This window comes from Crinia signifera, chromosome 1 (genome assembly GCF_055691185.1).
Source record: "Crinia signifera chromosome 1, ASM5569118v1, whole genome shotgun sequence".
Taxonomy (NCBI): domain Eukaryota; kingdom Metazoa; phylum Chordata; class Amphibia; order Anura; family Myobatrachidae; genus Crinia; species Crinia signifera.
In genome coordinates, this window is record NC_139217.1 from 444,730,829 (window position 1) to 444,747,444 (window position 16,616).

The 16,616-nt window shown below is 33.4% G+C and overlaps 1 protein-coding gene across 1 annotated transcript in view; it reads left to right on the forward strand.

The window, feature by feature from the left end:
* The window catches only part of HCN1 (hyperpolarization activated cyclic nucleotide gated potassium channel 1), a 436,596-nt gene extending 420,714 nt beyond the window's left edge, over positions 1–15,882 (forward strand). Inside the window, exon 8 of the mRNA XM_083153907.1 lies at positions 1,193–15,882. Within this exon, the coding sequence (XP_083010033.1) occupies positions 1,193–2,010 (818 nt within the window). The 3' untranslated portion in view covers positions 2,011–15,882. The remainder of the gene's footprint in view (positions 1–1,192) is intronic.
* Positions 15,883–16,616: the final 734 nt, after the last annotated feature.

Consider the following 16,616-nt stretch of genomic DNA (forward strand, 5'->3'; position numbering starts at 1 on the left):
TGCAGTTGGGAATTTTCTTCCCCTTTAGGATAGGATAAATATTTAGAAAATACAAAAAAAAAATCTAACCACTATTAGTAATGGGCACACTAGATGTGCCAAGTGGTTTTAATCAGCCATCAAATTTAATGTTTCTAGGTTTAATTATTTATTCAGAGTAACCAGTTTTTATGACATTTAGTAGTGCTTGAAATCACCATTATGAACTGTATTTTATTTTTTTTTAAATATATTTAACTACTGTATGGTCGTGTTAAACAACCTGAGACACCTAAAGGCATGTCCCTCATACCATAAAATGGGTCACATATTGCACTTAGTAATAAGTAAAAAAAAAAATACATGCAATAAAATATAAAGATACTTAGAATAGATCCCACATGTATTTCTATATGTTCAATAGATATATCCCCATTTATCACTAAACGTATTTCATTGCACCAACATCAGCCCTCCTTACTCATCCCTCTAATTCCTATGTCCAGTAAACTTCTCAAAACATCCCACGATCACCTTTCTAGGAGAACCAATTACCACCCTCTGCTATTCTAATGTCTAATAACACAATGCCTGCAAAACCCTTAGCTTGTTTTAATTAAGTAAGCAGGAAAAACACTGCTCTCTCCTGGGGAACTGCGCTGGTTGACTGCCCTGGGTTCTGTGCAGGTAGTAACATGATGTGTACGAGGTCCTATGATGTTGGAGTTGGCTGCTTTGGGAAAAGAGTAACATAATAGTCACGTTCTATACTGAATGGCCAGCTTTATCCACAGCCCCGGGTGTTACTCACTAAGAATAAGGGCAGTGGATCTGGCTTGTTGGGGCATAAACGAAAGTGGGGTTGGTATTACCAAAATGGTTAAAAAAAAGACCTATCCATCTTATATCTTTCTATCGTGTTGTCTGTTCCATATCTATCACATTTTCGTTTTCATCTCTATTAACAAATAACACAAAATGGATGGAATTTGATTTTTTATGTCGAATTTCTATGTCGCCCATTATTTTGCATTGTTTCTCTCATGTGCAATGAGAGACATCTCCCCAAATAATTTTAGCCCAAATTATTATATTTCTTTACCTTTTAATATATAGTTTTTTAGGTTGTTACATAAAGTTTTATTATATCATGGTTTAAATACATGTTTTGATTGTTTTAATGCATACTAAAAAAAAAAATGTTTCCCAACAGGGAAGAAGAACTCCATTCTTCAGCAAAGGTTTCAAAAGGATCTCAACACGGGAATATTCAACAACCAGGAGAGCGAGATACTGAAGCAGATTGTGAAACAAGACAGGGAGATGATAGAAGGGATTCCCTCAGTTAGCTATCAGCAACTGCCAGCTCTAAATTCTAGCTCCAATACATCATTGAGAATCAGGACCCAGTCTCCACCTGTATATACTGCAAACAGTCTTTCTCATGGAAACCTACGGTCTCCATCACCAAGTCCACAGACACCACAGCAAGCTGCTATGTTTTCACCTTCCTCCTTTACTGGGGCTGTTTGTAGTCCTTCAGTACAGAGCCCACTGGCATGCCGAACATTTCAGTACAGTTCCCCCACTGCATCACAACTTTCATTAATGCAACAGCAGCAGCCAGTGCCTGGTGGAACACCGACCAATGAAGTTCACGTGAGCACTCAAGCTCTACCAAATTCAAACCTAACGAGAGAAGTGAGGCCTCTTTCTGCTTCACAGCCTTCTTTGCCCCATGAGATCTCTACTCTAGTGGCAAAGCCACATCCAACTGTAGGGGAGTCATTGGCCTCCCTGCCACAACCTGTATCTAATGTTCAAGGTACAGGTGCTCAGTCTGGAAATCGGTGCAATGTCCCTCCAAGGGTTGCTCTGTTTCGCCAGATGTCCTCGGGAGCACTACCTCCTCCAAGACCTGGAGCTCCAACACAACCAGCTACATCGGCTCCAGCTCCTAGTAAAGATTCCTCCACAGTACCAACCACAGACACAGACACAGACAAACCACGTTATTCTTCAAATTTATGATGCCTCTTACCTGTACATATTGACAGCACTGTAATAAACTGAAAACATCCCAAAAAACTCTTTTAATCTTTAGAATCCTAATATCTATTATGAAGAAATATTTTAGATGGCTTAAGTATACATAAAGAATGTAAAAATATATATATAAACTGTTTAGCACTAAAACTTCCATGAATATAAATTCATATACATATGTGTGTTTTTCTTTATTTTAAACATTAAAACATTTTTTTGTAACTTTTTTCCCATTGTGTACACATGTCCGACTCATTCCTGCTTAATTTTCTAAATTATGAGGAGGGAATCGCATTTACATGTAACTGGTAATTTCATTCATCTTAAAGACTGCTAATGTTTTAAAAATGTATTTTCTCATCTTGAAATTTTTGGTGTCACTGAAAATGGCACTCACTAAAATATTATTTTTCTTTGAAATTAATATGAATTTATATTTTAAGTAATACAATACATATAGTACAGTCAAATATGTATTTTTAATTAATTTCCCTGAGTTTTGTGCCACAGTCAAAATGAACTGTGATAAGAATTTTTACAGTAGATCCAAATAGTTATTTAATAGCTTTTATCCACCATAAAAAATATATATATATATATTTAATTGGTTTTACTAATGATATGTTTGCTTTAAATACGGTCCCTCTTTGCAAAGATTACAAATTGCATGCCCTTTGTACATACAATATTTTCACTGCAAAATTTAAACCAAATTTGCTGATTGCTTTCACTAACCTTCACTTGTTTTTTGTTTTTTTTTACTTGTTTTTTTTTTTTAATTCATTTTATCATAAATATCACAGATGTCTATTGCATGGTTTTATTAAAGCAGAGTCTAATTGGATCAATTATAGGGATAGCAGAACAATATATAATCTCAAGGTTTTTGAAAATGTAATGAAACATTGTTTGCCTGAACAAATTCTAGAACACTAATGTCTATTCGGCTACCATTTGTTGGCTTCTTGTGATACGTACTTTAAACATTCCTACATCGTGTCTTCGAATTCAGTTTTCGCTAGTGACCATTTGAAAGCTATGACTTTATTATGGTGTCCAGACACGCACGGTTTGCTTTGTGTATAATGTAAAGGATCAGTATATCCTAAGGCATGTAGTATAAAAGCTTAGCCAATAGTTATAACTTTAAATGTATTTTAAAAAAAAATTGGGGTGGGGCAATAAGAAGGAAAAGCAGTGGGATAAACTGTTTTATAAATGCCAAATTTCATGTTTAAACCTTAAATTAGTCTTGTGACTTAGATGACTTCTTGATGAAGCAAGTTCATTAGAAATCATTTGTGCCTAAAATCGTCAAGCTATGTATCCTTTGGAAGCTTTCATCGTGATGACATTTGTACCGAATCGTATATATTAGGTGTACATAAATGCATTTCTGCAATACAGGCCTGTGTGATTAGGTCACGTTTTACCATAGAACCTTATTTTAGGGCTGTAAATAATATGCTTTATGTGCAAAGCAAAGAAAAAAAAGCTTTATTAACGACCAAGTGCAATGTCCTACAGCAAGAGATTCTGCTATTACACTTGTATGCCTTTTGTTGAGAGTACTTCTAGGGAACGTGAGTTCTTTACTGTAAAAGACTGTCATAATGTAGAATAACAGAACAAATTGCGATGATAGAATATGTGATACACTGTATATAATGATACACTTCCAAAACACTTGAACTTTATTTTACCTCTGTTCGTCCAATTTTTACTAAAAATACAAAATTTGGGGGCACTAGGAAGATCTAATGTTTGTGCAGATGTAAACGCAATGAAATACCAGCTCCTTAATGTTTGTCCTTCACGGTATACGTTACCTTTTTAACTTTTGGAAGTAAAACGAGTCATCTTAAAAGTGGAAGTGGATGTCGGATTTATGTTTCGGGTGGCGATTAAGAGGTTGGAGGGTTTGGCCTCATTATTCAAATCTGATTGTTGTGGTGTTTATATGCTTTACATGTATAGGTCATTGAAACCATTTACTCTTCACAATAATAAGAGTAAATATTTAATATTTATTATTATTATTATTATTCCAGGTCAATTATTATTCTTTAGTTGGGTACATACTGGAAGGATGCGTATCTGGTCAATATGGCAGAACAAATCAGAACGATGTAATGAAGAGTAGAACAATCCCTCATTCTGTCCTTCATTACTCTGCATGGCGCCACATGTGATATCGTCTGGTGGCCTGTGCAGCACTGCCAAACAGAAGATATCACTAATAACCACAGGAGAGCCCAGATTGGGCATACATACTGAATGATCCTGCCAATATGTTCTTTTGATTCATCGAAAAACTTTATATTGGCCAGAAATTTCCCCAGTCTGTGCCGATCTTTAGAATTAGGATATCAGATGCCTCTAGAATAGTACAATTAGAGCAAATAAATTCCTTTTATTGTTAGAAGTAACAAAAGGTGACTCTTATGAACTGGGAAATTATCCATATATAATGATTTACCATAAATTAGCTTTGCCTCTAATGGGGAGAAGTTGCCCATAGCAACCAATTAGATCGACCTATAATTTATCTACTACATTCTATTAAATTGTTAGAATCTGATTGGTTTCTATGGATAACTGCTCCACTTGCTCTCTTTAGAAGGTTTGTTACATACAGTATCTTCCATATAGTATGCAAAGCAGCAGTGAACATGATGCACCTCCCAGCTTTCCCATCATGGGAAAGACATCGAGCAAGAACGAGCCCTCAAATTGGTAATGTCCCGCTTAAATTCAACCAGTCGTATGTATTTGTTTATGCTTTTTGATCTTGAGGAAAAATCTAATGCTTTGAGTTGTAAAAATTTGATTGCACTTATTGTCTGCACGCTCATCTGGACCCATGTATGCTGGGCCGCTGATGGCAAATGAAGGTCTTTTGGCTAATGTCTGGGAGGCATAGTCATAAACCTTCAGAAAAAAAGGAGCCCTGAGGGGCCTGGAAGGCTGTGGAGTGGAACATTTCCAATTCTCTATAGCTTGTTGGATCCCTTAGCCAACGTGGGTCCTAGGAAATCAGTAAACACTTTCCCCTCCATATCTCAACATCCTTGTGTTAAAGTTCTAATGATTGACTATCGGTCATTCTAGTACTACGACCAATAATTTTCTAGCTATCATTCATTTATTACATTCTATAAAATGAGAGAATCTGATTAGTTACTACAGGCAACCACATGACGTGTCCTTTTTAGAAGGTTGTATAAATCTACCCCCTAATTCCAGTAGATCAAAAGTTGTCATATAACAAGGTCACTGTTAAGAAAATTTTAAAATATCCTCAAACCAATATCTCAGTTTGATAAAGAGCATACAATAACTTTTAGGTCAAATAAATGTAAACTAGGTGGCATCAATGATTCAGCCAACAATTACCAGCAATAATCAGCTTGGAACTATTATTATTATTATTATTATTATAATTTTATTTATAAGGCGCCACAAGTGTTTCGCAGCGCCGTACAAAGGATTTATGATTTAATATGTAGTTTTAGAGTAAGTAGATCATTTAATTACTAATATTTTGACAAATCTGATCTTGTTGTGCCCCTTCGCACAATATCTGCAATGCTTTTCATTGTAAATGATATATTCTTATATTTATAATTTTAAATATTTTAAATATTCTATTATATTAATCTTAAGAATAAACTCTTAGGATAATTTTATAAAATAAAATGCCGGGAGGATATCAAAAATCGCGTGGCCTTCCTGGTCCACTGGAAAGGTGGGTAAGTCCCCTGCAGACCCCCCCCCCCCCCCTCACACCACTCTTGGCTGCCTACTTATATGCACAAGTTGGCAGACCTGATAACGTAATCAGTACTGATTAGCGTCATTGTAGCCCTGCCCCCAGCTATACAGTGGCTGTTTTTATGGCGTTGTATGGCAGGAGGAGGACCCGCGATGATGTAATCATGAGACCACATGCTCCAGCCGACCTATCTCCCCACCAGCCATACCGCCTAAACACGACCAGGCTTCCCCCTGTCGGAGTAGGGGGGCAGAAAAGTCTACAGATTTACCAGGCTATTAAAAAAAATGAAAAAATTATCCAGATGAATTATCAATTGATTAAAATCCAAACTATTCTTATTGGGAATCTGTTTATTTTGGATCCATGCTTCCTAACTAGTTGTTTTATGAGTAAGCAGCTTAATGGATATCCCTAAATGTGGAGTAGGATATTTTCCACTCTACAATAAATGGAGTATCATTTTTTGGAATCTACAAATATGCAAATAAAGTACATTCACGTGAGATATATTTTCCTCTCAGTGAATTGATAATGATTTCAAATTTGGTAGTAAAGGTACAGTATAATATTCATTGTTGAAATAATCTTTGTTTTTATATCAATGCACCCGTTTCAGTAGTGAAACATGCACTGCAAAATGTGTTCCTGTAAACTATGCATTTGAATAAAAAAGCTACTCAAGATTGCACTGTAATATTGTATGAAGTAACAGAAAAGGTGTACGTAAATTCTGAAACTGATTAAGAGATTTCCTTTGTCCAAGATTCAGATTATGTGAACTTTTTAAAAAAAATTCTCAAATCACCTACAGTATTTACACTCTTATTATAAACTCTTCTGCTACTGTAGGTCTGTATGGTTTACTTTACAGCTACATTGGCCCAGTCTCCAGACCTAAAAAACAAATAACTATTTCATAATTGTAAAATAAGTGGGTAAATATGTGTAAAATATATTTATACATGGAAGAAAAAAAAACAATGTCTATTAAATCAAAATACTTTTATGCAAAGTAAAAAAAAAAAAAATACTTTTATCATAGATTTTCTTCTGTATTGCTATCCTGAGCTGACAACAGAACAGTTAATACTTTGGTATATGTACCAACATGAAGCTAGTTAAATGACTTCCCCTTGTTTTGCATGGAAAAGATTTTACCTTTTAATAAATAAGCCACTAAAGTGGAGTCAGCTTAATGACCTATAGTTAAATTTCTAATTAACTTTGTACTTCATTTTAATTGCATCGTGTTGTCCACAAATTAAATATATTATCGGTAAATATCATTTAGGAAATGTAACACAAGAAGAACACCTGGGAAGGAGGAAAGGAAAATAGGCAACCGGATACCCAGGTGCCCTTTGCGGGCCGACATTTGGGATTGGAGGAGAATGCCAGCACCCATGAGTGGCCACCTTGCATTACTGCACTACTTTGGGGAATAAAACAGAAGGGAAGAAGAAAAAAATGCCCCTTGATGCTAACTGTTCTTAGTATTAGTAGTTTATAAAGTGTTCATAAATTAATAAACAAAATTATATCTCTACTGCCCTGTGCTGAGAGGGCTTTGGAGCAGTTTAATTTTCCCATATATTCCACCATACTAGAATAACAAAGTGCAGTAAGATAAATCATACAAACACATTAAAAATAATATCTCTCTAAGCCTACAGTATTTAACAAACTGTGCAGTGTAGTAGTGAATTGATATCAATCAACGGCTAAAAACAGGCTCCAATAACCAAACATCCCGGAAATGACTTAAAAGTAATCTAATTGCTAACGTTATCTGTTTACGTCTGGATTCAGACACATTTACGCAACTGTTTATGTGTATCCTACCTGCAGCGTATGTGAAAAGCAAAAATGTTGCCATGTACAGTACATTGGGAAGAGATCTACCAACCAGAACGGGGTCAGGAGATACCTGTCTGGCTTCACCCATAAGTGAAAGCAGGAAATCACCATTTTGCTAAATAGAGTTTGTTAAATAGTCCCTTAATGCTGTCCCCTTGGGGAACTAACTAGGGGAGGGGGGAGGGGGTTGTTTACTGATGTGAGCACTGTTTTAAAACAAAAACAAACATGAGATATCTGAGCTTTTACAGTTTTTGTTAAAAATGCAGACCCAGTCTTTGTAGGGCATCTCTGGCTGAAGAGGGCAACCCCAGGTTGAATGAGTCATCCTTAACTAAGGGAAGTGTGTAGAAAAAGGTGTACCTGGGTGTCGTCACTTTTTCAGACACTTTTTGTGAATAATTTATCTTTCCGTGCCTGCATAGCCTCTATTAATAAGAATCCAACCATTTTAATCAGTAAAATCTTATTTTTTTTAAAGATCTCTCCTGATCTATGATGCATAACTTGGTGGTGTTCAAAAATCTATAGAGTCTCAGATCTATTATGTATTACTTATTTCGTAGACAATTCATTTTTCAGCTGTACAGTATCCAGCTTATCCATTCACTAGTTGATGACATACTTGAAAATAGACATGAGGCACAGTGATGGCTTTGAAGAACTAAACCTTACTATATACTTTACCCTTAGGGAAACTTACAAATTTGCAGATTAGTATGGCGTTTGCAGAAAGCCACATGTCGGTTGTGATTTTCATATTTGAACCACTGAATTTATCATCTTGAGATTTGGAAGGTGAAAACTCAAACAGTATCAACTACAGTATGAGGTGGTTTGTCAAGCACTGAACCACATGGTAATGGAAGTTGTGTTTTGTCTATGTATATTGCAGTTCTGTAGGCTATGTACTGTGATCAACTGGAAATGAAGCCAGTCTCACTTATTTTATGACATTTATAATAAATAAGAGATTCAATGAAAAATCTGATGCTAGAGAAAAGTGCTAAGGAAATTGATGCTAAAAGTACAGAATACAATTAGGCAACAAGCAGCTGCTTGTGGCTGTACTACTCTAGATGTTGTTGTATAGAGAGTACATGCAATGAATATAGAAAAAGGGTGAAGCAGGTTTTACTTAATATGCTAATAGGCAATATGTTGGCAGGAGAATGCCGTTTAGAGTTTGATGACAAGGTATTATTGTTCCTTTTTTAATTTTTAAACCATGGTATGGCATTCTCCTGTGTTGACTGTCAACTAAATGTATGTAATCTGGTTAGACCACTGGTTCCCATACTTGGTGACACTTGCAAGGGTGCCTCGAGTTGGTGGTCCAGAACCAATTCAAAGAATAACATTTTGCCATATTATTAAATTTAAAGATGATATATAAACAGAATTGACTTAATTTTATATATTTGTTTTAAATTTGTCAATAAGAAACTTTTCGCATAGGGGTGCCACAAAAAAAATTCTGATACTCTAGGGCACCGTGATTCAAAAAAGATTGGGAACCTCTGGGTTAGACAGTTGCCAGAACATGAAATTTAACTGAAGGAATCTTTGCACTGATTTCAGATACCAGATGAAAGAAATATATATATATATATATATATATATATATATATATCTTCTGAAGGTGAGGAAAGAGAAGCCATTAGTACAGCATAAATATGAGATACACTTTCCCAGGAAAGAAGAATAAAGCAGTAACTCTGAACATATGAATATAATGTATGGACAATAATATCTGCACAAATCTAATGATGTCTCTGTACCATATGTTCAGAATTCTGTACCTGACTATGTAAAGGAAGATTTTCAAAAATAAAAAGTAAAAACATTTAAATATGTATTTTTTCCCTCCTCTGAGAGGCAAAGTGCTGTAACCCATACAACATTCTTTTTTTTTCTTTTTTTCTTTAATATAAATCAACCATTCATAAGTCACTTATCAGGCACTTTTACAAATCTTTATTTTCATAAATCAGATGGCTTGTATCCTAGCAATTGCCTTTAGTAAATCACATGGTTTACATACCACAGGTCAAATTAAGTAAAACCGCACTTTAGCTATTCTTCAATAATTATTATACAGTACAAAGACACTGTTTATAATGGGTACTTTTTAAGATATTGGTTATGTGAAATACCATAGTCTTGTTGATTTGGAACTTTTCATTTACGAGCAAGGAGTTTTAATTCCTTTTGGGTCACAGAATTGGGATTTAGATATGGAGTCCATGTACCATGAAAACCAGAGCAGTCATCATATTTTATTATTTATGAAAGGTAAATATTCAAACAATAATGAAATCAGATCTTTAAAATTATCATGATCCAGTCTTATTTTGGAAAATTTAAATAAGCCGTGTACACAATTTTAAAAGGCTCAATTAATAGAAATTGGCAATTTATTCATAACTTTTAATATCATTTCAAATTTTGGAATCAGCCTTGTCGAGATTAGGAGGCTCACCACAGTACATTTATATCTATAAATTTGTTGCAACACTGTATAGTTATTAACCCTTTCAGTGCACACATCTCTGGGAGAGATGTTTAAAATATCTGCTAAAAATTCCAGCATCCTTCACATTTGTTATATAAATTCAAATTAAAAATGTTTGGAAAAAAAAGATTATTTTTCCTATATAAGGTAAACATGACAGGCCATTATGATGAATAAAAATGTTTGCTTGGCAATTTTCACACCTACTTTGGCACTCAAAGCGTTAACCACAGAATAGTTACAGTAAACTTAATGCTGCAGACTTATGAAATATTATTTTTTAACCATAGGGCAGTTAAAAAATGAAGTGTTTTTTACAGGAAATATTGTTATGAATAAGGAATAAAATAAGTGAATGTCTTTCGTATTTCCGGAAAATAAATTAAAACAGTATTAGCCACTTATGGGGAATTTAATGTGACTAGTCAAGTTAAGCCAGATACAAGCAAACATCTGTCTTGTTACTAGGAGTTAAATGTGTTATGGTAGTTGGATGGTAAACAAAGACCTATTATTTTGCTTCTGATTAGCACTGGCCTAACATTGCATTTTCCTGGTGTTATTTTTTTTTTTCACACTACTGTACAAGTCCAGTTACAAGACTGCTGACTAAGAACATCTAGTACAAAGGAAAGAGAATTAATAGACCTATAATCATGGTGTCCTATTTCTGTCAACATTTCTGAATTTTAAGTATGGCTTATCTGAAGACAATACATTATCTCAGCAATAGCTGCAGGAAAATAAAAATAAAAATAATTAGCTATTGTGCAAAAATGTGGTAAACTTGTGGGTGGCAATGCAATTTAAAATAAAATGATACACTGGATTTTTTTTTAACCAAGAACAACAGAATATAGCATGTCTAGTTTTACACTTGATTTGCAGTATGCTAAATTCTGCTACTTTATTTAAACCATAAATATTTTTTTCTGAATTCCTGGCATTTTTTACATATTGAATCGTTTTCAAGATAACAAATTTAATAATAAATAGCCTTCTGATTGCTCAGACTCTACTGCGCTAGGCTGCAGGCGGCGCTGCTCCCGGCAGAGAGGACGGGCCCTGGCTGGATGAGGCTGCACACGGGCCGCCTCCTCTCTTAAAGTGCCCATGTTTCAGACTAAATTGTTTGCTTAAGATGATGATAATAGTATAATAATTATAATAATATCTATTATAATAATGCTACTAATAATAATAAGAAACAAACTTTATTTTATATTTATATATATATATATATATATATATCATTTCTTCGACATGACTTTAGCCACTTAGACAAATTACACTGCACTGTACTGTTCTAATAGGCCAGGCATGCAAGTGCTTCAATGAAGGTCCTTGAGTGTACACATACTGTAGAATAATCTGCATTATATAAATCAAATTTTATCTTCCTATATTATAAATTAACATTTTTTTAATACATTTTAAATTGCATACAATTTTATACTGACACAATTTATTTATATTTACGACTCTTGTGTAGTTTCACGGCGCCAGCTACTTCTGGGTTGTACGCTCGCCAAACTATCTAAAATAAAGTAACTTAACTCCATGCCAACGTGGATAGTTCATACCCCCAATATCCACATTGGCATGGAGTTGATTTTAGATAGCGTGGCGAGCGTAGCGAGCCACCGAGCCCGCAGCGTGGGCGAGCGAAGCGAGCCCCGCAAGGGGACTCAGACGCATGGCGCCATGCTGGCGCCGTGAAACTACACAAGTACCATATTTACTTAAATACATTAATTGATAAGGTACATTTAAACACTGTTATAAGTCAGAAGGAACTTTTCATGGTTAATAGTTTCAATTAAGCTTATAGTAACACCAGGAACAAGGCAATGAATAAGGCAATGGAATTTGTATACCACTGTACTAAATATAACCAGAAATTAAAAATGGATATGAATGCAAGTCCATGAAGCTAGAATAATTGCAATTAGTATAAATATATAACCCACCACAATTGTTAAAAGTGCCTAAAAAGTTAAATAAAATACAGAAAATTGTGACACCTCTTGGTGCAGTACAAATAATGATAAGTAGACCCAACTTAACTTGATCAAGATGTCTCCATATGACCACTATATGATTTCAAGGCATATAAATGAAAGCATAAAGAAAACAGTGTGTACTGTTTCAACTGTGCTTATTCCAATAATAAAACTGTAAACCAAATAAGGAACAGTACAATTCCAAACAGAATAAAAATGTCCCTCATATTAGGTACTTCTTTTAAACAAAATGAACTCTGTTTTAATGCAGCAGTAAAAAATAACGTAACATGAAAAGAAAAAAAAATAGTTTGACATATTCTAAAAATACTTCTTCATGGGGATACTGGTTTGTGACCAATGGGTATGTTTATAGCATATGCATACATGATATATTTTTTTCAGTGCATTATTGGGTGCAATATTTGACACTATAATTTATTTTAGCATTATTTGCTAAAATTCCAAAGTTTAACTTGAATACTTTATTTTATAAAGGTACTTTAAGGGTTGTATTCAATCGCCGGCGACCTTCTCCCCATGGGGGAGATGGTCGCCGGGCCCTATTCAATGCTGTCTTACCCGACAGCATTGAGCAGGGTTTCTCAGCAGAACGAGCCCGACTTCACTAGCTGTCGGGCTCGTTCTGCTGAGAACGGCCGGGAAGTGACGAGCTTCCGGCTGCAGCTCGCCTCTTACCTGACGCGCCCTTCTTGCTCCCTGGCAGGCGGGACATTGAATCCCGCCTGCATGTTCTCAATCGAGCTGAACGCCATGACCTAAATATCGAATACCCCCTTTCTATATTTGTGTACTTAATAAAAATAAAAATATTTCCTGAAAATATGCATCAATTGAAATACAAAATAAGCTTTCATAAGTTATTATGTAATTTTAATCGATACTTATTATAGAGAATATGTATGTTTGCAAATTAGCCATTACATATATTAATTTATCTATAAACTATAAACAGATGATTTTTATTAAGACACAAATATATTTTGTGTATAAAACATTACACTTATGTTTAAAATCTACCAGTTTAACTGACAACTCTTTATTTTATTTAATAAAATCTTGGGTAACTGTTTACAGTTACTAGAAATGCTATACTATTGTAAACTAGATAAAACAAACATGCCGCTCAATTATTTATAAGACGGGTAGTTAATTTTCTAATAGTTCAAATAGTTGTATTTCAGAGGCTAAAACACACATTACTGTACTAAGACAATTCTTTATATTAATTTTTAATTGTTAGTACATATGTGTGTTTTAATCCCTGAAACATTTCACTGATTTAAATACAATGAAGATTGATGAAATTGACCTTTAGTAAATATAATAAATATATCCTCTAGTCTCGTACCCTAAAAGGCCTAAAGGACATGAACTAAACTCTGTAGGGGGTAGATTTTCTAAACATTCTAAAAAAGGAAAAGTCGAGGTGCAACCAATAAGATTTTCAGCTATGATTTATCTAGAGCATTATAAAATATGTTAGCAATAGTAGTTGCTGATAAACCCTTACATTTAAAAAAAAAAATGTATTCCTTGTTTTTTTTTTATATCACATTCATCTTTTCTGTCCTAATAGTTATAGGTAGAAAGACCACAATTACAACTGAATAAAAATGTATAGAAACACACACACACACACACATATATATTATATACATACATACATACATACACAAAATATGCAGTCCGGCACTCTGCTGAATGAATGGTGCTAGCTTAGATGCCCTCTGTGTTGTAATGTAATAGTAGGAATTCAGGGACTTTAAAAGTCCAGTGTATTAAATTCACATAGAAGCAAAAAAAAAAATACACTGAGTGCCGCTGACCTTTATCCATTTTATATATAAAAAGAAGTATATAAGTACCACCAATAATGAAACTGGAAATACAGTACCAGTGAAAATTAGTGAAATGCAGAACTGTTCACATAATGATACTTACAAATCTTTAACAGGATTTATTTTGGAGAATTAGAGATCATCCTACCTTAAATATTCTAGCAATTACATTAAAGTACAACAAATTACAAAAGTTATAACAAAATGTTAAACTATTTTAAGAACCTAATTTTCAGTACCTCTTAGCAAAACTGTAGTTAGACCACCATGTATTTACAGCATGTGTAATAAAAGTTAAAATCTACATTTATATTGACAAATACAAATCTGATGCACAACCTGTATTCTAAAGTTACTATTTAGTTTTTATTTCTTCTAAATGCATATTACTGATTCAATGGCATTAGAAATCTTTGTTATTTTAAACGTATGTTCATAATACATAAGGCTTTGAAAAGATTACTAGAGATGCAATTAAGAAATCGAATTCTCTTTATTCTCAATTTACTAAATATATATATTGGATACATATTTCAATCTTTTGACTATTGTGTTCTATGGAAGACAAATGTTTTGAATAGATTGCTTGTAGACATATGAACAAATGAATTAACATTATTTGAAATACTAGAAATTTCCATAATGATGCCATAAATGCTAAAATTAGTACTTTAACAAAGGTTATTTTCATAAATGCAGACAACAAATTTCCGCAGCACTGTACAGAACAAAGGCCTTTTTTTAAAGCCTTTTAAGATAGCCTTATTTAATAAATAGAATAAATTCTGATATTTTAGGAATTTGTTAACTTGATTTAATGAAACCTCTGTAAAAGTTTTAACCTAGAGTTAAGATCACAACAAGAACCTAAATTCTATGAAGAAATGTGTTTGAAACTGGTAAAAAAATGCAGGCAATGCATTTTTTTTTTGGTTATGAAATTCCTGAGACAAAGTAAAAATATAAGGATGATTCATTTGTATAAATAAGAAGTGAAGCGGTTTATTTTTTACAGTTTTTAAACAATTAGGGACTTTTTATTTTTAAAGCCTTTAGAATCACAATATTAGTGCATGTTATGAGGATTTTGAATCACCCACATTACTATTCTTAGTGGTGGTATTAGCTGCTTTGAAAATTATTTGTGATACTTCCTTATTAATAAATAAAATCTATGTACCTTTAGTAAATGTTGAAAACACATGAAATACTTAAAAACATATATTTTTAAAATGTTAACATGTAACTAAGTTGCAATATGACAATTTATTTAAGGGTTTTGTAAAAAAATAAATCAGAAACAAAATTAATATTTATATTCCATTTTTTAAGTTTTATTGATATCATTATTATCATCATTTTCTTTGAACACTCAACTGGGGCAGAAAACCGATGAAAGAAAAGTCCACACTTCCAAAAATTGCAAATAATGTCGATAAAAACTATATATGTGAAATAATGTAGGCGATGCAATGTGAATTTACTCTGTTTTTAGTTTTAATTATACATAAATATATATATATAGCTCTATATATATGAATGTATATATCACTTGGATAAATAAACCGTTAACATTCATGTATTATAAAGGTCTATTGTTGCAGACAAACTGGCCTGTAATATCTGTATGTATGTACATATATATGTAATTTTACATATGTACAGGATGAAGTGTATTTTGTAAAGTCTGGATATTAATGCTGCTGGAAAATTATGAAATTATAGTTAAACTGATTTCTACAGATTGACTGTATGATCAGGGAGGATTTTATTTTATTTTGTCTTTGCTCAAAGCCATAATTACATCTAAAAGGTTAATAAAAAAATGACATAAAACCTGTACATGTGTGTGCTATATAATTGCTATTTATTCATACATACCTTTTTCTGCTTATTTATAAAAAAAATATATAAATAGTTTATCTCTACATGATCTTAATTTACTCTGATACCAATACATTAATGAATCCTTTCTGTTGAGTTGATGAACAGTAATTTATGTCGAGTGGATGAGAAGGCTGCTATTTCACAGTATTCTGATCAAAGTGGGATATTGTTCTCATCATAAAAGAGATTATTCTATTGTGTGCAACAAAAAACCCACAAAACATTGGGAGTATCCATTGCTTCATATCGACCTCAATCAGATAGATCTTTTTAGACTCTTTGAATTAATACACATCGATAAGAGCATGTCCTGATGTCAGGATCACAATTGTATGATCCGTGATTAGCTTTACCCCTGATGAAGTCGTTCTGATGAAACGCGTTGGGTATTTCTTTAAATTAAAGGATCATTTATCTTAATGGATTGTGCATTTTATTGTGAAAAGGTGCTACGATGAAGATCAATTCCAGAGTCAATTCTGATTGTACTAAATTATTGATTTGGGTGGTACCATATGTATATGGATTATGCACTCTAATATTTTTGTTGAGTCATTTATTTATATTGAAGGATCACGCCATGGATCTGATTCAGATTAGTACATAAACCGCATGATTTACATACTAATGTTATAGTGGGTGATCTGCACCATGTGCAGAACAAGTCTCACAATTATGCTTGCAGTGCC